Raw genomic sequence first — 23,226 nt, forward strand, 5'->3', positions numbered from 1 at the left:
TCGAAATTATGTATTACAATAACTCTCTGACTTAGCAGAATTAGTAGAAGTTGTCGGTACAAGAAGCTGTCTGCACGGTTCAGTTTTTGTTCGAAATGGATTACTTTTACCATAACATTATCGAAAATTAAAAATTTTTGGTGAATTGTTTTTCGATGAATTGCATTTTCGACGAATTGTCTTTCGATGAATTTACCTGTAATCAGATAGATGAATAAAGTTATTAAGCATGCGATACAGAGAAAAAGGGCATTGTGGAGACAGCATAAGAGAAGTGGAAATAACCAATTACATAAGGTCTACAAAGACCAGGCAAGGAGGGTGACTTGGTTGGTGAGGGTAGATAAAGAGAGGTATGAACAGCAGTTAACTAATGAAACCAAAAAGAATCCTAGGGAGTTCTTTCGATATGTAGCCAGCAAAAGAAAGAATGATTATGGAAGGATGACATTGATTGAAAAAAATGGTATAAAGATCTCATTAAGTATCTCCACCACACACATTCTGCTGTTGCAGAATGTGTGGTGGAGATATTTAATGAGAGGTTCATAAAGATCTTTCAATCTTGTGAATCTGAATTCATGGAGAGATCGAGAGCAGTTGATGATGAAGAGGAGAGACTGACTGTAAGTGAGCAAGAGGTGTTTGGGGTGTTGAGTAAACTAGATGTAAATAAGGCTGTGTAATATATCATCGCGTATTCTTAAGGAATGTGACAGGGAGTTGACACCTGCCTTGACATATTTTTTTTAATAAGAGTCTTGCACTTGGTCAAGTTCCTAAGGAGTGGAAGGAGGGCAAGATTGTGCCACTTCATAAAGGAGGTGATCGAACTCAAGCATCAAACTATAAGCCTATCTCTGTGTCAGGTGTTGTGGTTAAGTTGTTGGAGAAGCTTGTGAGAACTAGGATCCAGAGTTGGGTTGACAACAATGGTATTATCTTTGATGGACAGCATTGATTTGCTAAAGGGAGGTCACGCACTTACTTATTACAATAAAGTGACTGCTTCCTTGGACAGAGGAGAAGGATACACAGTAATATACTTGGATTTCGCAAAGGCTTTTGATAGAGTACCTTATGATAAGTTGACAGTCAAACTAGAGCAGATGGGATTGGATATTGGATTAGTGCATTGGATTGGATACTGGCTATCTGATAGGTATCAACAAGTTGTGTATGGGAGTGAGATATCCAGGAAAAGGAAAGTCACTAGTGGAGTGCCTCAGGGGTCTGTTTTAGGGCCATTACTGTTTAACTTGTATATTAATGATATTGGCAAAGATCTGGATGGAGATATTCAGTTGTTTGCAGATGATGCAAAGTTGGGACGAACCATAAAGAGTAGTGAAGATGTTGTGGCCTTGCAAGAAGACTTGAATAAATTGAGTGTTTGGGCAAGCAAATGGGGATGTGAGTTCAATGTTGCAAAATGTAAGGATTTAAAATTTGGAAAACAAAGATGGGATGCAGAATTTATGCTTTGTGAGAATATATTGTTGGAGGTAGAGGAAATAAGAGATCTGGGGGTGATAGTGGATAAGGATCTAAAATTTAGGGGACACATCGCCAAAATTGTGAAGACAGCAGAAAGGATTCTGGGAATGATGCGGAGGACACTGACGGGTAGAAGTAGGGAGATTCTTGTCACCCAGATTTGGTCACCAGGTTTTCAGAAGGATGAAGAGATGTTGGAAAGGGTCCAAAGGCAACTGACTAAGGTAGTTTCTGACCTCTGGAATGTCGAGTATGAGGAAAGATTGAGAAGATGTAATTTGCAGAGTCTGGTGGACAGGAGGAAGAGGGGAGATATGATAGAGACCTAAGTTGGTAAGTGGTTGTTATAGGATCAATGGTGGAGAAGTTGTACAGAGAATAGTGGGAGATCAGGAGAGAACCAGAGGTCATCCCTGGAAACTGTATAAAGAGGGTGTGAGTAGGGGAGTGAGAGGCAGGTTTTTTTCGTGCAGAGTTGTGAATGATTGGAATGCCTTGCCTGAGAGTGTGGTGTCTGTAAGTAGTTAGAGTGTGTTTAAGACATGGTATGATGAGATGTGTGTGTGATAAAAGGACCTCCCAGATGAGCCTTTGACTCCATTAGGTCTTGGGGTAATAATAATAATAATATTTTGTTGTGTAAGCAAAGTCATAGCACTGTCTAACATAGGAAAAGTAACACAAGGCATTTTCTTTAATTGATGATAAAATTTTATATGCTATACTTCCACATAGCCTCCATTTCTCAGTTTATAGTGAAAACATCCCTATTTCTATCAATATGTTCTTCGTTGTCCAAGTAATCTTTTGAGCTATTTTTGCCAACATTTGTAACATGCCCTCAATTTCCTGTAATCCAGTACTATGAAATGATAACTAGTATTATTATTATAATTAAAAGAGATCTCCAGGGAATCAGGGATCCACTGTGAGAAGACACATGCTACACACACCAGCTATCATACTTGTTCTTGAATTCATTCACACTACTTGCACACACAACATCTACTGGCAATCCATTCCGATCAGCCACCACTCCATGAGAGAAAAATCTAGCTCTCACCCACTTCCTGACAGCATTCATTCTCAACTTCCAGAGATTTCCTCTCGTCCTTTCTCCACCCTTCATAAAATGAAAAATTGCTATCCTGTATCACCCTTTCAGAAATTTGTAAGTCTCAATCATAACAACTACCCCCCCCCTCTTTCTCATGTTTGGTCGCATCTTCAGTTCACAAATCCACTGTATCAGAATGATCACAGAAACCAGGAGACCAGACATGCATGACCTACCCTTTACTAAACCCTGCTGCCCTACATACAGTATCTTATTCTTATTCACCCATCCTTGGATTCTCCCCTTAACCAACTTCTCCAATACCTTGACCAGTGCTTCTGAAATGCTGATTCAATAACTTGGTATCTCAGTCCTGGCATCTCCTTTATGCAGTGGAACTATTTTGCTCTCTTTCCACTCCTTTGGAATGTATCTTGAGCGTAATCTTAAATTAAACAATTTATTTAAAGGCGGTGCCAATTCTCTAGCACATTGCTGATGCACCATTTAATCCTATAGCTGTATTACATCAAAATTCTGTAATATCCTCTGGTCTACCTACTTCTTTTTCCATATCAGCCTCAGTCACTCTTGTTACTACAACATTTCCAAGTGGGTTAAATACTTTTCATACCCTTGCAAAGCGAGTGATTACTTTGCAAGGATATGTCACATAAAATTGTAATTCAACTATTTTGCGTGTGCAGTTATTTTGCTGCCAACCATCAGCATTCATCAAAATTACTCTACCATGATTGTTCTACTTTTTACTTGTCACATATCAGAAAAATTGTTTGGAATAGTCTTTGAATTGCACAGGTAATGTGCTCTTGTACTTTGATTTTGCCATTCTTACCAATCACCCTTCTGGCCTGTGTGCCTTGCTGCACTGTTTTTGTGCTGGCTGATCACCTTTCTCTTTAAATTCTCTGCACAAACACTTCATTTTTTTTTTTTTTTTTTTTTGCAGCTCATGCTTAATAATGATACTCATGTATTTAACATTTAATATGTACTCGATTTATCCTCCTGACTAGATATGCACATTGCTACTACTTCCTTCAAACATCCCTTTACCACTTCCCATTCACTAACAACATCCAAATATTGCAGTTTCTTGACATGGCAATGTTCCAAGCAATTATAGATTTGGTTTAATCCTTTATCCAAGTGTAAGCAAACAAAGTTTGCACTTGAAGTATTTTCAGGACTGGGGCAACTTGTGGTAAAGGTGGTATAAGTTCTAATCACTTGCCTTAGTATCCCATAATGCAAAGTTTAATGCGATACTAAGGGAAGTGATCAGAACTTATACCACCTTTACGAGTACCTGAAAATACTTCAAGTGCAAACTTTATTTGCTTACACTTGGATAAAGGATTAAACCAAATATATACTGTATTTGCTGGCATATAAGACTCACTTTTTTCTTTGAAAACAGGTCTGAAAAACAGGGTGCGTCTCATACGCCGATACTCAGTTCTTTATTATTTTCATTTCTGGAAATTTTCTCTGTTCTGAGTTATGCAATTTCTTTATTGCTTCCTTGTCGTGTGTGTGTGAGAGCATTCCAGTTACGTAGAGCAGTGTTTCTCAAACTTCAGACATCCGTGTTCATATGATTGGTACGGTATTAACAAAAGATCATGCTACTAAATGACAAAGACAAGCCGACAGTTGAGTTGAAATGCTAATTCTCTTCAACCGAATTCCTTATATAATATCAGAAACACATTCACTATATATTTCTTCTTTTTAAGACGTTCACTCAAACAAAACCATATGTTGCACTGGCAACATATGGTTTTGCTTGAGTCATACAGCATTTTCTGTGTGAGGGGGACATGCGATTCATTAGTTAGTGTCGTTTTTATCCCAGTTGTCTCTAAGTGCACTGTTTGTTGAGAAACACATTGCACAGCCTGCAGATGTCTCTGTACCTTATTCAGTGATACAATAGGAACATTTTACGATCTCGAACTTCACAGATACATTGAATTTTATTCTATGCGTTAATGATGCATAGCCGAAAATTGCCAGAAATCTGCCGTTAAATTTTCTCTAAATTTCTTGGCAAATTATAGCTGAAAAATGTCGGCATTGTTACAATATTGCATACAAGCTACGTGTGATTGCGTATGCTAAAGAACATGGAAACAGGGTTGCAGAGAGGCATTCCGGACCACCCCCAACTGAGAAAATTATAAGAACTTGGCGAAATCAGGAAGAGAATCTAAAAAAAAGCAACTCACAGTAAACATAACCTACGAAGTGGAACTGCAAAATGGCCAGAACTTGAGGCAGAACTGAATACTTGGATTTTAGACCACAGAAAAGCGGGACTTTCAATGTCTACAAAAATGATTATTCATCAAGCGAAAGCGATCGCCACTAACAGAGGGATCACCAACTTTACTGGATCAACATCATGGTGTTCATGATTCATGAAGAGAAACTAGCTACATGCGGACTAAAACAAAAATATCACAAAAGATGCCAGCTGAATATGAAGAAAAAATGATTGAATTTTATTGATTCATCATTAATGCAAGGAAATGAGAAAATTTCGAACTTGCACAAATAGGAAACATGGATGAGGTTCCGCTGACTTTTGATGTGCCCTCAAACAAAACTGTAGATTCCAAGGGCACTAAAAGTGTTACTATTGAAATTTCGGGGCACAAAAAAATTCACTACATGGTTGTTTTATCCTGCTGTGCTGATGGGACAAAATTGCCGCCAATATTGATTTTTAAAAGGAAGACGCTACCCAAAGAAAAACTGCTTAAAGGAGTGTTTGTACATGTTCACGCAAAAGGCTGGATGGATGGAGGAGGAATGAAGTCATGAATAGATGAAATTTGGTCTAGGCACCCTGGTGGACTGTTGAAGAAGCCTGCCATGCTAGTATGGGATCAGTTTCTTTCTCACAGAACAGACGTTACAAATAAACTCAAGGAATTGAAAACTCAGCTGTAATTCCAAGAGGTCTAACTAGTCAGCTTGAACCTTTAGATGTCTGTATTAATAAACCATTTAAGGGATTTATGAAGGAGAAGTGGAACAGCTGGATGCAGTCTTCAAATTTTGAGGTTACGCTATCAGGAAGAAGCCTAGCATTTCGCAAGTTTGTGAGTGGGTCAAAGCTTCATGGGATGCTGTGAAAACTGAGACAGTGGTTAAATCATTTAAGAAGTGTGGAATTAGTAATGCACTGGATTGTACAGAGGACAATTTGTTGTATGAGGACTCAGATTCTGATTTAGAAGAGGTTTCAAGTGTCTCTTCATTTAGCTTTGGAGATGAATTTCTGGGTTTTGACGATTAAAAGGTGGGTACTCTTTCCTAGTTAGATTAGGTATTTGTTGAAAGTAGACCTACTTATTACTTTATATTTGAAATACTGTAAATTCATTATAATATTCAGTGATAAAGTTTTTTTTCCTAAAAAATGTGTACAAAAAAGGGGGTGCATCCTATATGCCAGTGGGTCTTATAAGCCAGCAAATATGGTATTTGGTAGCATAGCCAAGTGAAAAAACTTCCATCAACTATCTCTAAACCAGAGAATTTTAATAATAAAGTGTTGACACCTTTTGGCAACTGGTATATGGTGATATGACTTCCGCATTACTTCCACCTTAGTATCACCACTTCTGGGTCTGGCTCCCACTGATAAGATCTCAATAAAGGTCGAAACCGGTCTGGGTAGTGACCCTTCCCTTAATGCATAGCAGTATACATGTCTGCAAGGAGATGTGCTTTGCATTATGGGATACTAAGGTAAGTGATCAGAACTTATACCACCTTTACCACAAGTTGCCCCAGTCCTCAAAATACTTCAAGTGCAAACTTTGTTTGCTTACACTTGGATAAAGGATTAAATCAAATATATAATTGGTAGCATAGTCAAGTGAAAAAACTTGTCAATGTTCCAAGCAGTCTGCTGAGTTTGTTGTAATTACTATATCTGCAATTCCACATATACTCCTCAACTGAAAATTCTACACAATCATTCACTAATTGGTGGCAATGTGGTCATCTTACAGACATTTGTCTGGTTTGAGACAAATCCTTTGATGTAATTACTAGATCTAGCATTTTCAAATCCCTGGTACCTTACATCCGTTGCCTGAGATAATTATTCCTGAGTAATTAATTACATGAATTCCATTTCCTTTTGCCCATCTCTCCGTTCCTTCTTCCAATATATATTTCCATAATTGAAATATTGAAGTCTTCCATAATAATTATTGTTCTCTACTCACTGAACTTATTTGGATGCCTACCATCCATATCACTGTTTGTATTTCCTGGCGTACAGCAAAACCAGCTTCAAATGTGCTTCTTTCAAGTAACATCATACAGAACTATGGCTACAGTTCATCAGCTATTACCAGCAATCTGCACTTCCTCCATCCTTTTCTTTTCTTTTATCCTGCCTGAAAATATACCTCTGACATTCTATTCCACTAATTTCAGCCAAGAAGAACTAAATATGTGCAAGACTCCTTCCCTGGTTCTGAATGCTTATTGCTTTAGCGTACATGGAGTGCTGTATCCCTCCATCCCTCCCCAAGTAGTCTCAACTACCTTTATGCATTATATTACTTATCCTATTCTGATTTGTTACATGTGGTATTTTCTTAAGTGTTTTTTATTCATTCTCACACTCGCTTGCCTCAGTGGTACCAGAGGCGTAGCTAGAGAGGGGACAGAGGGGTCGGTCTGCCCCAGGCGGCACTTTGAACCTTTTTGAACTTTTGCAGTTAATTCTAAAATACAGTCTCGAGAACTCATTTCCAAATATTGTAATACTACTGCAAATTTTCCTCACAATTGCTGTAAGTGTTGCTAGTTGTGAGAGGAGTTTTTCTAAATAAAATAGATTAAGGATTACCTACATTATTATGAAATAGACTTTGCCAATGTCATCGATGATTTTGCTAACAGAAAAGCAAGAAAAATAACATTTTAGAATGTTGAAATTAAAGTTTTACTTCAAAAATAAACATAGTGTTTTAATTTATTTCCCTATAGATCGTTTTCACTTTTTGTAGTATTTTTGGTGTATTGAGAGGGGCGGCAAACTCAGGGACTCCCCAGGTGGCAAAAGCTCTAGCTATACCACTGAGTGGTACCCACACATTTACTCACTCACCTGCTCTCTCCCTAGTTTCCTTGATTTAATACCTCCATTTTCACTTCATTTCAGCAGCATTCTTTCCTCTAAACAACAAATCAATTCATGCAAATTGTCTGCTTTATGCGAGTCATTTCATCCATTGTACTCATTCCATACATCCACAAACTCCACAATAACCATATACACCGACTCATTTACAGTCACAAACCTCCATTGTTTTAACTTGCCTCTATTATATCATGACAACAGACTCACTATCTTTACTCACACATTCTTATCTTTTGCTACTTTCAGTAACTCTTTTATATCCTCCCCTTCATACTATATTTGTGTCCATTCAAATCATTCACACCTGCCAAAACTATCAATACTTTCACTTTGCCTTTCTGTATCCTAATAATCTCACTAACATTGTTAATTAATCTTTGCACATGGAAGCACAATTTTGTTAGGCTCTTGTCAAGCAGTCCTCTTATTATGGAATCACTGTACAAAATTCTCTCCTTACTTTTCTTTTTTCACTTAGTCAAGCACTGTCTGTTCTGAACTGTGCCACTTATAGGTGTTTCTGCATTCACTTAAGATTTGACGTTGTCCTGTGAAGGACTTGGCATAAGCATGCCTTCTCTCTCTCTCTCTCATTATAACCAAATTTTCATTCTTCACATCATCCACACTATCATTCTTATGCTTATTACTTTTATCCGCTCTCTCTCAATCCTATCCTCTGTCTCTCCATTGTTCATATTTTTGTGACTATTCCCTACCACTTCACGCTCATTCTTTCAACCCAACCTTCATTTTTGGCACTCACTCACTTTCAAAACACTTCCTGAACACTGTTACCACTCTTGTTTTCACACCAAAGCCCATTCCCTTTCAGTAAGGAGTACATTTCACTGAACTCTTTGAGGAGGTCTTGAGCACCGTTGTCTTAGTTCACATCAGGACCATGTGCTAAGCTGTTAGATGTTCTGTACAGAATAACTTATATATCTAAGACAAAACTAATCTAAATCTAATTGAAACTACATATAAACTACATCTAATACAATTCATAAACAATATTACTAGTTGTTTTTTTCCAACAAAACTTTCCACAGTACTCTGATCACAGGAACGTCTATCTGATACCACTTCAAGTTGGAATGGGGGAAACTGAGGTTCACCCTAATATTTTATTTAAACATGGCAATGCAGTCCAGTGAACCATGTTTGTACTTCAAGATAGACTGAGAATAGCTTATTTATTATTATTATTTTAAATTAAAGCAGCAACCTTGAACTGAAAAAAAAAATCTATTTATGTCTTTTATTTCCCTATAGAGAGTAGGCAGAACTATTTAGTCCTATCTAACTTTTTGGTGACTAAGGGGGGGGGGGAGGCAGTTCAATCCCAACCAGTAGCCAATTAGAGATAGCCAGGCTCAAGGCTATCACTAATTATAAATGGCATCTGGTGAAGAGATGAAAGATGGTGCCACCATCTTCTTGACCCTAAGAAAATATATTTATTGTCTGAAATAGTATGGTTTCTACAGCTAATTTTTCTAGAGTACCTTATTCTGAAGTAGCTTCTCAAATTTGGAGGTTAGCAATCATGGTGCACCAGAGTGTTCATTCGTCAGCCATCCTTTAGATCTTATAATAGCTCTTGTTACTTATTCATTTCTTTACACCATTAACCCAGCACCTTAGGTTAGGTTAGTTCCTCTTTATAAAAATGAAAGGATCCTGGTAGACTGAGAAGTTCTCAGTCTACCAGGAGACCTTCTTTCCTCTAATTTTTCCCTCCAGTATTTCCAGAGATATTTTCTCTGCTGATCCTCTTAATGTGTGTCCTGCCATCTTGCACTTTTTCTTATATAAGTCTTCAATGAGTGCTTTTTTGGTTCCCATTAACTTCAATACTTCTTTCTTCATTAGATTTATTCTCATACCATGAAAACTTCAGTGCCCTCCTATAGCACCACATCTCAAAGGCCTGCAATTTCCTGATTATGGATTTTTTATATATATATCGACATCTCACATCCATAATTCAACATGGACCATACATAGGATTTTATTCTTATTTTAGTCTATTTATTTCAGAGGACATTAGTAATTTGTTATTTAAAATGCTTCTTTTGCCTTAGCTATTCTTGATTTTATTTCCATAATTGTTGTCCTATCTTCTGTAATCATTACCCTTAATTTATAAGCCTTTACATTTTGAATGAATCATGTCGATACTCTTAAATTTGTGTTTTGTTGCTGGTTTTTACTTATTACCACATACTTGGTTTTAGCTGTATTTAATATTAAGCCATAATTCTGACTCTTCATGATTAATATTTCAATCATATTTTGTAATTCTGTTTTTGATTTCACTATGAGCACCAAATCATCAGCATTTCTAATACTGTTTAATTCTATTGCAATTATTTTTATTCCCATTTCAATTTCCTTATATTCTTTCATTATCATTTCACTGTATATATTGAAAAGTATAAGGGATATTATAAACCATTGTCTCACTCCTCTTTTGTTATCTATTGTTTCATTGCTAAAGTAATCAAGGTAGTAGCTCACAGGATTACTTAGTTATTGACGAACACACTAACAAACAGAGATAAGGGGGTTATCATTCCTCTTTATAAAGCCTTAATATGACCACATCTGGATTGCTGGATTCAGGTCTGATCAAGTGGGTTTCTTGGGGATGAGGAAGTGGTGGAGAAGATCCAGAGGCGAGTGACCAAGATAGTGAGTGGTCTATGGAATGCTTCCTATGAGGATAGATTGAGAGTTTGTGGATTGCAAAAGTTGGTTGACAGGTGAAAAAAAAAGGGGGGGGAGGGAATATGATAGAAACGTTTAAGTTACTTAAAGGATTTTAGAGGAGTGATGCAGGGCAAGTGTTTCAACACTTGGCTAGAGGGAGCAGAATAAGAGGTCATCCCTGGAGGGTGGGTATTATTATTATTGTATAGGCATCTCCATGGAGTCCTAAGCACAACCACCCTGTATGGAGGACTAGATTTTTTTTGCTTAGAGAGTGGTGAATAAATGGGATGAGTTGCCTAAGCCAGTTGTAAGTGCTTTGACTGTTAATGGTTTCAAGAAGAGATATGATAAATATTGTGTTGATAGTCTGGGTCTCCCATGGTGACTCTTAGGACTTCATGGAGGTCCTCCCTGTGCAATAATATACAAATTGAAATCAGAATTGCATTTGAGATTTTCTATATCATTAAGACAGTTCACAAATAATAATTTTACACATAAAAGTTGTAACTTTTCTTGCAACAAAGGAAAAACCACAACCTTATTATTCAGGACCCCCCACACACACCCATGCAGTCACAAGACTCACTGTGGGAGCCCATCTCCTAGACAGCACAAAATCTATCTTGTCACTCCTTAAATTAATTCACCGTTCGTACTCTCACTATCCCATCAGGTAAAGCATTCCATGTTACAACCACCTTCCATGCTCAAAAGCTAGACTGTGAAGCTAGACTCTTCACAGTCTAGCTCAACAATTCCATTTGTAACTTCTAGGGATGGTCCCTTGTCCTTGCTCCTTCCTCATGTTCTACCATACAAAAGAACTCCCCAGCATCACAGGTATAATTATCTCTTAACACTTTAAATGTCTCAATCATATCATTTCTCATATTTACCAAACTTTGCAGTTCACATGCCTTCAGCCTGTTTTCATAACTAGTACAGTAGGTGACATCATTTTTGTTATTCACCTCTGCCAGCTTTCCAAAGTTAATTTATCTCCTTCCAAACTCAGTGACCAAATCTAAGCACAATAATCTGATCAGGGCTTTATACAATGGAATAATCACTCTGCTATCTCTGTTGGTCAGCATTCTGCTCAGCATTGCAACAATCCTATGGGTTATCACCACCCCCAAGTTCCTTTCCCAACTCCACTTCCTCTAGTACAGTTCTACCAACAGAGTATGAGGTCTCCCATTGATTGATCCCAAAATTCAAGCCCTTACATTTAGTTGAATTAATGAAATCCACATTCATTTGCCAATCTGTCCAGCTTATTCAAATCCTCCTGAAGGGCTACCAACATCTGTAAACTACTGAATATCTCCCTATGCAATTCACTGACAATATCATTGATAAACAATACAAGTGCCAGTACTGAACCCTGTGGAACCCACTTGTAACCTTCTGCTTCCTTAATTCTACTCTCTCATACACAACTCCTGATATCTGTCAGAAAGCCAATCTCCAATTCAATTCACTAACCTGACATCTAAATCCATATACTGTAACTAAAGTATCAGTTTATAAGGTGGCACCCTGTCAAATGTCTGAAAAATCCAAAAAGGCAGTATATGCCTTTTTCTCATCAACTGCTCTTTTTGCTTTATTACAAAAAGGCAATCAGATTATTAATACAAGAGAATCCCTTATCCATGCTGACTCTCACTGCTAACATTACCCTTATCTGTCCAATGTTATATATGACCTCTAACTAATTTCTCCAAAATATTAACACTACAGAATATAAACTGGTGTATAGTTTGAACCTCCATTCTACTGCCACCTTTATACAAGGGCACCATCTTACTCTTCTTCTGTCCCTTGGGCACATTTCCCATAGTCATACTCTCATTGAAAAGTCAAGTCAATGGAGCTGTCAGTTCTTTAGTTGTCTTAAAACACATGGCACAGTCCCATCTGGTCCCATTGCCTTATCAACATCCAAAGTACTTAGTATTTGAAATACTCTCCTAGTGCACTTGTAAACGTGAACTATCCCCTTCACTCTAGCAATAAAATCTACATTTCTAGGATGAAATTCCCCAATAAAGTGATCATTAAACAACTTCACCATGTTTTCATCAGTCACTCTACTCCTATTTTTGCCTAACAATGTTAGTTATCCTTCCATAATTGTTTCTCCTCCTACTGGCCACATTACAAAAGAATTCATTCAGACTTCCCTGGATCTAAGGGCTAATCTTTCCACTTTCCACAAAATGCTAGCAACTTTTCTGACCCGAGTCTTATATTGTTCATGTATTCACTCTCTACCCTTTCCTTATATTTCTTCAATAACCTCTTTTTCATCTGCAGTTCCTATTTGATATCATTTGTGATCCACTTTACACCAAATCATGCTCTCTTTTTCACTCAAAGTATACAACTCGCCAGTGCTGCTAATAAATATTTCTTTACTGTTTCCTATGCACTAGTGATATCTCATCCTTCCAATTCTTCCATCTACAGTACTGCCCCAACCTGATTTCTAAGATTATCATAATCACCTGCCTTATAATTCCACAAAAATGACTTTCATGTATTTTTTATCTTCCAAGTCAGGAATACATGATCACTCTCTCCACCAGATGCAAGAATGATCAGTTATAATCAGACCCTCTGATGCTAGGACTAAATCCAAAACTTCTGAATCTCACGTTCTCTCTACTACATGTTACCTAAGACATTTGCCACTCAAGAATTCCAGAAATTCCATTCCTTTACTACTGTATGCTATTTCCTTTTGCCAGTTTATATTACTACAGTTAAAATCTCCTATAATGATCACTCATTTTGCACTTGTCAGATTTAACTTCCTAAACATCTGCTTTTTCTCTCTCTGTATTCCCTGGCTTATTTACAACATTTCACTCAATATTTTGTCCTGCCCACTTTCACCTCACACCATATGCTCTCCACATCATTAGTGCCACACTCCTCCAAATTCTCCATTCTGAGAGGACACAACTCACCACTTATAATACTCCACCACAGCATTTGCCCTTCCTATTCTGCTGAAATATACTATACCTTGCTACCTTCACTCCTGCTAGTATATCATCCTCTGTGAACCATGTTTCACTAATCCTGATGATCTTTGGACAGACCGAGGCTATCAGTGCTACAAATTCATCTCGTTTGTTCTTGATACTGCCATTGACATTCATTTAAAGAAATATCAATGCACTTTTAGTGTTTCTGTACCTATTATTATTCCCTCCAGACTTCATTAGACTGCATTATGCCATATGTTCACTAGGGTGATCCTTATTTTCAAAATTTAATTTTTTTATATAAGCCATCATTTCATTTTGTTCTGTATAAGTGAAAAACTCAGTAATAATTATAACAAATTTATTGAATGTTTAGGGATTATGACAGTGTCAAAGTTTGTGTATTGTAATAGCATATTAAGCAGAACTGCCTTCACTAACACTTGGCCTATAAAATGAGCCTGGATCCATTTTAAATGAAATATGGACAAAGACCTGATGTAGTTGCCTTGTCATCACCATATTTTTGAAATAGTTCTGGCATCCATAGTGCTGCCTCAACTGGACCTTCCACAGACCAAGAAATACTTCTGTTCAAGAGGTTTCAAAACACATGGACAGTCTTGGAATGTTCCAGCTTCCAAACTGGTGTAACGGATGAAAAAGTCACAACAGCTCTCTTTCACTGACGTTGCCAGCAAGATGAATTCATCAAGAATCAGTTGCAACCAAGAGAGAGATGATGACAGAGAACTCTTTGATTCGGCTATTATTTTCTTGTGAGCAGTTCAGCTAAAGGAATAAACTTCAAAGCTCCAACCAGACTTCACTGCACAAACTGGATGGTCAGGAATCAGTTCAAATTAAGGAAGAAATCATGAACATCTGCATATTCATTTAGTCTTTATGTTAAAGTTTAGTTCTAAGCTCCATCTGCTGTGTCCCCATAGGGATGACCTGCAGTTCCTGAAGGATGATTACCTGCACAAGAAAGTAAATGAAGCAATTGCAAATGCTGCACTTCCAAGGGCACCTCTGGTACCTTTCAGAGGAATTGATCACATTTGCTATTTTTGACAACAAAGTTTTATTTGAGATGAAGCAAAAAAACTGTCAAAGCACTGAAGAAGTCTGGAGAAGACAGTTCAATGAAATGAGCCACAGCAGACCTAGCCCAAATCATTTCTCTGAAACTGGAAGACTTTGTGACAAACACTCAGCAGTTCTTCTCTATCACTAGACTTCCCACTGATTCCTGAACAGGGAAAGTGACTATAGAAAAAAGTACTCTGATCACAAGAAAGCAATGTCGCTAAAATAACAGCAACAAAACCAGTAAATTTAAGAATTTGTAAACTTTGTATTAATATGTTTGAATAATAAAGTTTGATTTCGTCATTTCCTCTATAGCTGAAGTTGGTGTGTTCATTTTGAAAAATAAACATTAAAAATGACAAATTAAATTTTAAAAAAATTAAAAATTCATTTGGGCATTGAAGTAGATATATAAAATTAAAAAAAAAGAAAAAAAGAGGCAAACTAGGTAATTTTATTTTGAACAATACTGAAAGCTAACCATCATAAGCCCTAAATGTACTCTAAATCATTTCAAATTTTCAGATTTCTTTTTGTATTATTGTAAAAACAATGAGCAGGAGATCATACAAAATTCAAAATTTTCTATTTTTAAAAAGACCCTAACGTTAATCCTTCTCTCAAATAACTATTCCCACAAGAGACCACACCTGCTACCATCCACCTTGACAACTAGTTTACTTGTACTTGCATTGATACTCACTTGTCCAGACAATTTTCTCTCCAAATGCTTATATCCTTTCTCATTAAAATGCACTCTGTCTCTTCTATCCTTGACTGCACTCCAGGCATCCACATAATCCATGCCTCTCTTACAACACATTCTTCTTGCTATCATGTCATTTTATTCAGGCTCCTTTTCTGTATTATCATATCTGGGTAACACGCTCACTATCTTTCCTCTCACACTTTTCTGGAGTACAACCTGAAGCATTAACCTTAAATCTCTTGCCACTCAATTCACACCACCTCTCAACTCATTCATATCCAACATCACAATCATCTCATCCACACTTTCACCTCACTTAATTGCCATAGTCACACTGTATGTTATTCCTCCAGGCAAAAATTTTGCACTCCATACATCACACCTCTCTCTCTCTCTCTCGCTCACTGTTTTGCTCCTTCCTTGCTCAGGTATGTCCCTCCCCCCCCCTCTCTCTCTCTTCCTCCTCTGATACTTTCCTTGCACTCCCACTTACCTGCCTTCCTGTCATTTCTCCATCCCTAACTCTGGGACTGTCACTCTCCTCTTATTACCTCTCTCTTTTCCATGCTTCTATTCTCCCTCCTATCATTTCCATAACTATTGCACTCCTACTTTTGTTTGCTTCACAGGCAGCCAGCTTTAGAAGACTCCTAACCTCCACTTTCAAGCTTCTAAACTCATCCTTCATACATTCCACTTCTCTCAGTTTAAATTCCATTTCTTACCTCTTTCTCCCTCTCCAAGCAATCTACTCTTGCTTGATGTTCACTCATCACCATTCTCTAAATCTGCTACACTCATCTTCCTTCCCCCTTGATTATGCTACTATTTTCTTTCTGTTGACATTCACTCAGTTCTGACGAACTGCAACCAAAGTTCGTTATACTAATCTCCATTTCACCAAGCTCTTCCATTTCTTACATTTTATGCAGTTATATGCTTACTCGTCTCTTACCTGCCACATTCCTAATTGCTGAGATGCAAATGTTATTCAAGCACTACATGCCACAAAATTTTGTAGTGTACTGTGCAAATGTAGTCTTTAAATGGTGCTAGGCTGGGCAATAATGTATTGGCAAATCGAATTATGGTGGTTTCCATTATTGACACACAGTACAAAGAATGCTGACAAGATATCCTCAAAATAAATAAATATAGTAAATAAAGAAATATACAAAAACAGGAAAAGAATGTGAAATTTAGTATTTTCAGGTAGGAAAGAGGAGATAAGATGAAGCGGGGAAGGTTACTGCTGATAACAGCAGATGAATTGCAGCCAAAAAGAATAGGAGACAAGTGGGAGGGATCACTGTTCATTTGAAGCAGTCTGATATGAGACTGAGGCCTATAACACACAATATATGGTTGGTCATTGCTATAGGACAGGGGGGGGGGGTCCAGAGATGATCTGGAAGATGTGCATTGGCAGATTAGCATAATTAGTGTAGGTCAAGTAATTATTTTAGAGGGGCTTCAACTATGCAGATATAAACTGGAAGGAAGAAAGAGCACATAGTAAGAAGGAAACAGAATTTATACACTTACTGACAGATAATTATTTGAAGTAGTATGTGATAGATGGGACTTGGGATGCAAGAGTATTGGACCTAATCATCATAGGATCAGAAGAACTATCCATAACAAAGGTAGCCACATTGCCTCTGACTGGGGAGAATGACTATGCAGTCTTGACTTGGGAGATAGTAAAACATGAGGCATATTCTGTGAAATTCCAACAATTTGAAGCTGTGTTGTGGCATAAAAACCTGCTAGGGAAGGATGTTAATAGTGTATGGGAGATGGTTATGGGCATCTGGAGGAAGTAGTATCAAACTGCCAGTCAACACCTCTATCTGACTAGGAGTTAGATGGATAAGTAGTATCCATATCATTAAAGGAAAAAAAAAAAACTTGTGGAAGGTATATAAAGAGAAAAGTGACCAGCAAGCATATGAACTGTACAAGGGTCAGGCAAGAAAGGTTACCAGCATGGTAAGGAAGGCAAAATCAGATTATTATAAGCAAAAATTAGAAGGGCAGGCCAAAGGAAATCACAAAGAGTTCTTTCATTTCCTGACAAGTAAGAGGAAGAATGACTATAGAAGGATAACCTTAATGAGTGTTAGTGACAAGGTGACAGAAGCAGATAAAATAGTTGATTTTTCAATAACCACTTTAAAAGGGTATATCATTCAAGAACTCGGCCAACCAGGCCGGCAATGAATACATATTATGCAGCATTTAATAAACTTTCATTTGTTTCAAACATTTCATTACCTTTTATGATTATATTGTTTTTTTTTTTTAAATACACTGTTTTTACTATTTTTAAAGTAAAATCGGTAAAAACAATCTATTTTAAAAATTAGTAAAGATTTTGAAAGCCTATGAATGAATTATATATATACAGTCAGGTTTCTTTTTATGCAGTAGATACGTTCCATAGAAAACCATATATAAAAAAATCGCACAAAAAAGATCTAACTTATGTTGAAAAATTAGGGATACGTTCCATAATTTTCTAAAACTGCATAAAACCGAAGCAATGAATTAAAATAAACCTAAAATCGCATAAAAAAAAGTTTATAAAAATTCAGGAAAATAAGAATGCCTAAGTTTGTTTTAAAGCTTTGTTGCTTTAAAATGTTGAAAAGTAACATTTTTTTTTTTCATTTTTTCATCAGAATTATCGTTGCTATTAGGCAATATTTGGCAATGTTTGCGAACTGGTGCGAAATCACTTTCATTACCAGAAGAAATAGTCAGCGCATAAGATCTGTATGGTAAAGGCAATGGTTCTTCACAAACAGAATAAGCTTCACCCTTGTTCTGTGCTGATTTTTTTTTTTTTTCTTCTGACAATGTAATCAGTAATTAAACTTTGTGATGATGATTTTACTAATTTTTTATACAGCTCACAATAGACATACAGTTCTTCAGCTCATGTTGGAATTTAAAGGCTCATTCAGAATTTGTGTCATTAACAAGAAAATGATTTTCCAATTTATTGCGCAGTTCAAGACCTTCTCCAATTATATTTACAGTGAGGGGGGGACAAGTTTTTCTTCTGCTTCGCTATCATATTCTGGATCTTCGACGATATCTAAAATTAATCGATATCCAATAATATCATTGTCACTTAAGGCATTATCCACAAGCAATTAGTCTACATCATTCTGACTAAATGTATCAAAACCTTCTCCACAAATTTCATATTCCAAAGTAATGATTTCAGCTGATAATGTAGATGTTTGAATGGTTGCACTGTTTGCAACACATGCAGGAAAAGATGCTTTCAAGCAGGCATTTAAAGTTTGTGGTTTTAGTTCAGTGATAGCCGATGCAACATGATTTAAGCAGTCCAAAATAGAAAATTTTTTCCAAACGTCAGTAATGATTCATTTTCTAGTTTATCCAATATAAATTGAAAAGTGTGCTTAACATAAAAATAGCAATTATGCTTTGATCTAATGGCTGAATAATGCTTGTTGTATTGGGTGAAAAAAACACTACCTGCACATTTGGATGTTCTAAATGCGGATGACTTGGTGCATTGTCAACAATTAATAAAACTTTAAAATCGAGAGCTTTCACTTCATATGTGTTTCCACTTCTGGTACAAAGCAATTATGAACCATTCAGTAAAAAAACAGCAGTTGTTACCCAGGCCTTTGTATTAGCCATCCAATGTACCGGCAGCTGTTTTAGATCTTTGCCTTTTAGAGAACGTGGTCTTAGAGATAGATTTACTAGAAGGGGTTTCAACATTTGATCCCCTGATAACATTAAGCGAGTAACAATGTTACTCGATCTTTGTTTGCTTTAAACCCACTTGCTTTTTTCTCAGACTTTGCAATGTAAGTTTGACTATGCATTTTCTTCAAAAATAACCCTGTTTCATCAGAGTTAAACACTTGATCAAGACAATATCCACCATCTTCAATAATTTTGGCTAACTTCTCTTGAAAATTTTTGGCTGCTGCTTCGTCTGTTGCTGCAACCTCGCCTGTAATCTTCACATTATGAAGTACATTTCTTCTTAAAAACCCGATTAGCTATCCTTTGCTAGACAAAAATTCTTTATCAACCTGGGAAATGAATGTAGATGGTTCCAATTGCTTCATATATTCATAAAACCGAACAGCTTTTTGTTTAATTAAATAACCACCTTAACTAAACATATTTGGTCATTTGATAATTAAAAATACAAACTTATTTAATACTAACCATTGACAAACATCTTGCATTATAACCTACCAGTTTCGTCAGCAAACTGTCTAGCTTTTTCAAAGCGTTTACAGAAAGACATAAATACTAATAAATGCAAATTGAAAGGAACATAAAAACGTTGTCAACAAACTAGTAGCTAAGGTTACACATTCGCGTGACAGAGACTAAAAGGACTTATTGTTCTTATTCATTATCACGCAACGTGTTTGTTGTAAATGTGTAATGTAAATGTGTAATCTGGCTAGCTGTAGTTCAGATGAATTTAGAGAGAGAGAGAGAGAGGATCAGGTTTTTCCACGAACTGTTTAGGATTGCACCCTGATTTCTGTTAAGGTTTCCGCTGGTTATTAACACTATTGTGGCTTCCTTGAATAAATGATGTCTGTAGTCGTCACCCAGATATGGCATGGAGCTGTTTTTCCACTCTATCGTGTGGTTAGACGTACAGAAATAATGTGCTAAGCCGGAAGAGATACTTCTGTTGTGGTTTACATCACCAACATGTTCTTTTTGTCTGATTTCTAAACCCGTGATGTTTGTCCGATGTAGGCAAGCCAGAGGAGCAAGGAATGTAATATACTCCTGGATATTTGTAGAATGGCACCTTATCTTTTGAGGATCCTAAAACCTGTCTGATACTGGTGGTTTGTTTGAAGACCACTCTGATGTTGTAGGCTCTCAGTATTCTGGCTATTTGATAAGAAATTGACTTGATGAAAGGGATGACTACAGTAGAAATGTGCTGGGAGCTTGATTCTTCTTGTCTGGGGTTTTCACCGTATAGATATTTTTTGATGATGTTTGGAGGATATCCATTTTGTGATAATGTGTTGGCTATTAGAGAGAGTTCAGTCTGTGTATCCTCCTCTTCTGATATAAACTTTCTGGCCCTATGTTTCAACATGTGGATAATGCTCAGTTTTTGTGTCTTGTGATGGTTTGAAGTATAATGAAGATATCTTCCAGTATCTGTTGGCTTTCTGTGAATAGATAATTTGACACTATTTGATTGTTTCTTTATCAAGATGTCTAAAAAATGCAGTTGACTGTTGTTTTCCACTTCCAGAGTGAATTTTATCTTGTTATGTATTGAGCTGATTTTATTCACAAACGATTTTAGGTTTTCTAAGCTGCCTTGCCATATAATGAAAATATCGTTAACATATCTCCACCATATAGATGGTCTAGGGGAGATTGTGGAGAGAATTTCTTTTTCAAGTTTTTCCATGAAAAGGTCTGTACAAGATGGTGATAGTGGGCTTCCCATTGCTAGGCCTTCTAACTGTTGGTATATGGTGTTGTTAACTTTGAAGAAATTAGATTGAAAGCAGTGTCTAAACATCTGTGTGACGTCTAAAGGAAAGAGATTTTGGATGATGTTAATTACCTCTTCTACTGGTACATTGGTGAAAAGGGATACAACATCTAGACTGGCTAGCATGTCTGTTGGTGCAATCTTAATGGCTTGGAGTTTATTTACAAAATGTTGACTATTCTTGATATAGGATTCTGTTGATCTTATTTTATTATTTAATAAGTTTGCAAGATGCTTTGCCAAAAGGTAGGTTGGTGATGATCTTCCATCTTCCCACATGTTGAAACATAGGGCCAGAAAGTTTCTATCAGAAGAGGAGGATACACAGACTGAACTCTCACTAATAGCCAACACATTATCACAAAATGGATATCCTCCAAACATCATCAAAAAATATCTATACGGTGAAAACCCCAGACAAGAAGAATCAAGCTCCCAGCACATTTCTACTGTAGTCATCCCTTTCATCAAGTCAGTTTCTTATCAAATAGCCAGAATACTGAGAGCCTACAACATCAGAGTGGTCTTCAAACCAACCACCAGCATCAGACAGGTTTTAGGATCCCCAAAAGATAAGGTACCATTCTACAAATATCCAGGAGTATATTACATTCCTTGCTCCTCTGGTCTTGCCTACATCGGACAAACTTCACAGAGTTTAGAAATCAGACAAAAAGAACATGTTGGTGATATAAACCACAACAGAAGTATCTCTTTCAGCTTAGCACATCATTTCTGTACGTCTAACCACACGATAGAGTGTCAAAACAGCTCCATGCCATATCTGGATGACGACTACAGAATCGTTTATTCAAGGAAGCCACAATAGTGTTAATAACCAGTGGAAACCTCAACAGAAATCAGGGTGCAATCCTAAACAGTTCATGGAAAAATCTGATCCTCTCTCTAAATCCATCTGAACTACAGCTAGCCAGTAATCACATTACACGTTTGCAACAAACACACATGCGTGATAATGAATAAGAACAATAAGTCCTTTCAGTCTCTGTCACGCGAACGTGTAACCTTAGCTACTAGTTTGTTGACAACGTTTTTATGTTCCTTTCAATCTGCATTTACTAGTATTTATGTCTTTCCGTAAATGAGTTGAAAAAGCTAGACAGTTTGCTGGTGAAACTGGTAGGCTATAATGTAAGATGTTTGTCAATGGTCAGTATTAAATGTTTGTATTTTTAAATAACCACCTATAGGAATTCTTCTTTGAGTTAATTCTTCAATCCAAATTACGAGCACTCGTTCTGCTTTTTTCTAATACAGCATCTCTTGAGTATGATGATAATTTGGCACTTAGTTTTGTGCCAGAAATGACAGATTTTCTTAAGATTCGTCTAAATTAAAATGTTTACTAATCGCCATGGATCCCTCTCCTTTTACTAAGTGATCTAAAATTGTAATTTTCATTTCCAAAAAAATTGCTTTTCTTTGGTGCTTTTTTTTTTCCATTGGGCCAAATTAAATCTTTAAAATAAAAATGAGCAAAATTTAGACTTATGATAATGAGAAGACAAACACTTACTCACATGCAAAATTAAACTTTACGGACACTCACTGTTTACACATTACGCCAGAATGTGCTGCAGCATGCTGTTCATTATGTACAACGGCACATAAGCTTTGAAGTTATGCACTGCATAACTTCAAAACTTATGCACCACATAAAAAAGATACGCATAAAAAGAGACCTAAGTGTATATATATAAAAAATTTTTTTTCATTGTTTATTATATTTGATTCACATGGCATGCCATTTTCGTGGGATACATTAGCTGTGTAAAGTGAGAAATTCTTGTAACTTAGATATATGCAAAATAAATGCGTGTTAATATCACACAAAGGTAGAATGCAATATGTTTGCAAATATCTATCTATGACTGTGAGTTAGAAATTCAGTCAAATTTTATTTATATAAATGGTCAATTTTGCATTTGCTTAATTATCATTGGATAATAATTTTTAAAGATATAATGGAAAACTTACTGTTTACCCAATGCCATGTTTTTGATCTAAGTCCTGGATCTCGTTTTGCCCCTAACCAAACTAGCTTGGCCTTCAACATTTCCTTTCTCCTCTCCAGTTCTGTGGCAATGAAACTATGAGTAAGATCTTGTATGGTGTGCATCATCAAACCTCCACGTGCTCGACAGTATTCCTCTGCTTCCTGAAAGGTTCCACCTTTCTGTACTTGAAATTCATAACAAGTGCGGCTGAATGTTGTTAATTCCAATGGTTCAAGCTGATTGCCACAACGGCCAACAGATATTTCTGAAATAATAATTAAAATATATTTCTTTGGGGGGGGGATATATTTCTGCTACTGATGATTATGAAATACTGTATTGTACCTATAAACAATATAATATTACACAGCAATAGAACCTAAACATA

General features: G+C 36.6%; 1 protein-coding gene across 1 annotated transcript in view; it reads right to left on the reverse strand.

Moving 5' to 3' along the window:
- The window catches only part of LOC150101079 (P-selectin-like), a 337,168-nt gene that overhangs the window by 241,595 nt on the left and 72,347 nt on the right, over positions 1-23,226 (reverse strand). The window contains exon 6 of the mRNA XM_090401605.1: positions 22,819-23,103. Coding sequence (XP_090257731.1) covers positions 22,819-23,103 — 285 coding nt within the window. The remainder of the gene's footprint in view (positions 1-22,818; positions 23,104-23,226) is intronic.

The sequence above is a fragment of the Typopeltis vanoorti genome, chromosome 12, assembly GCF_054136105.1.
Source record: "Typopeltis vanoorti isolate ZY-2024b chromosome 12, IOZ_Tvanoo_1.0, whole genome shotgun sequence".
In the NCBI taxonomy this organism is placed as follows: Eukaryota; Metazoa; Arthropoda; class Arachnida; order Uropygi; family Thelyphonidae; genus Typopeltis; species Typopeltis vanoorti.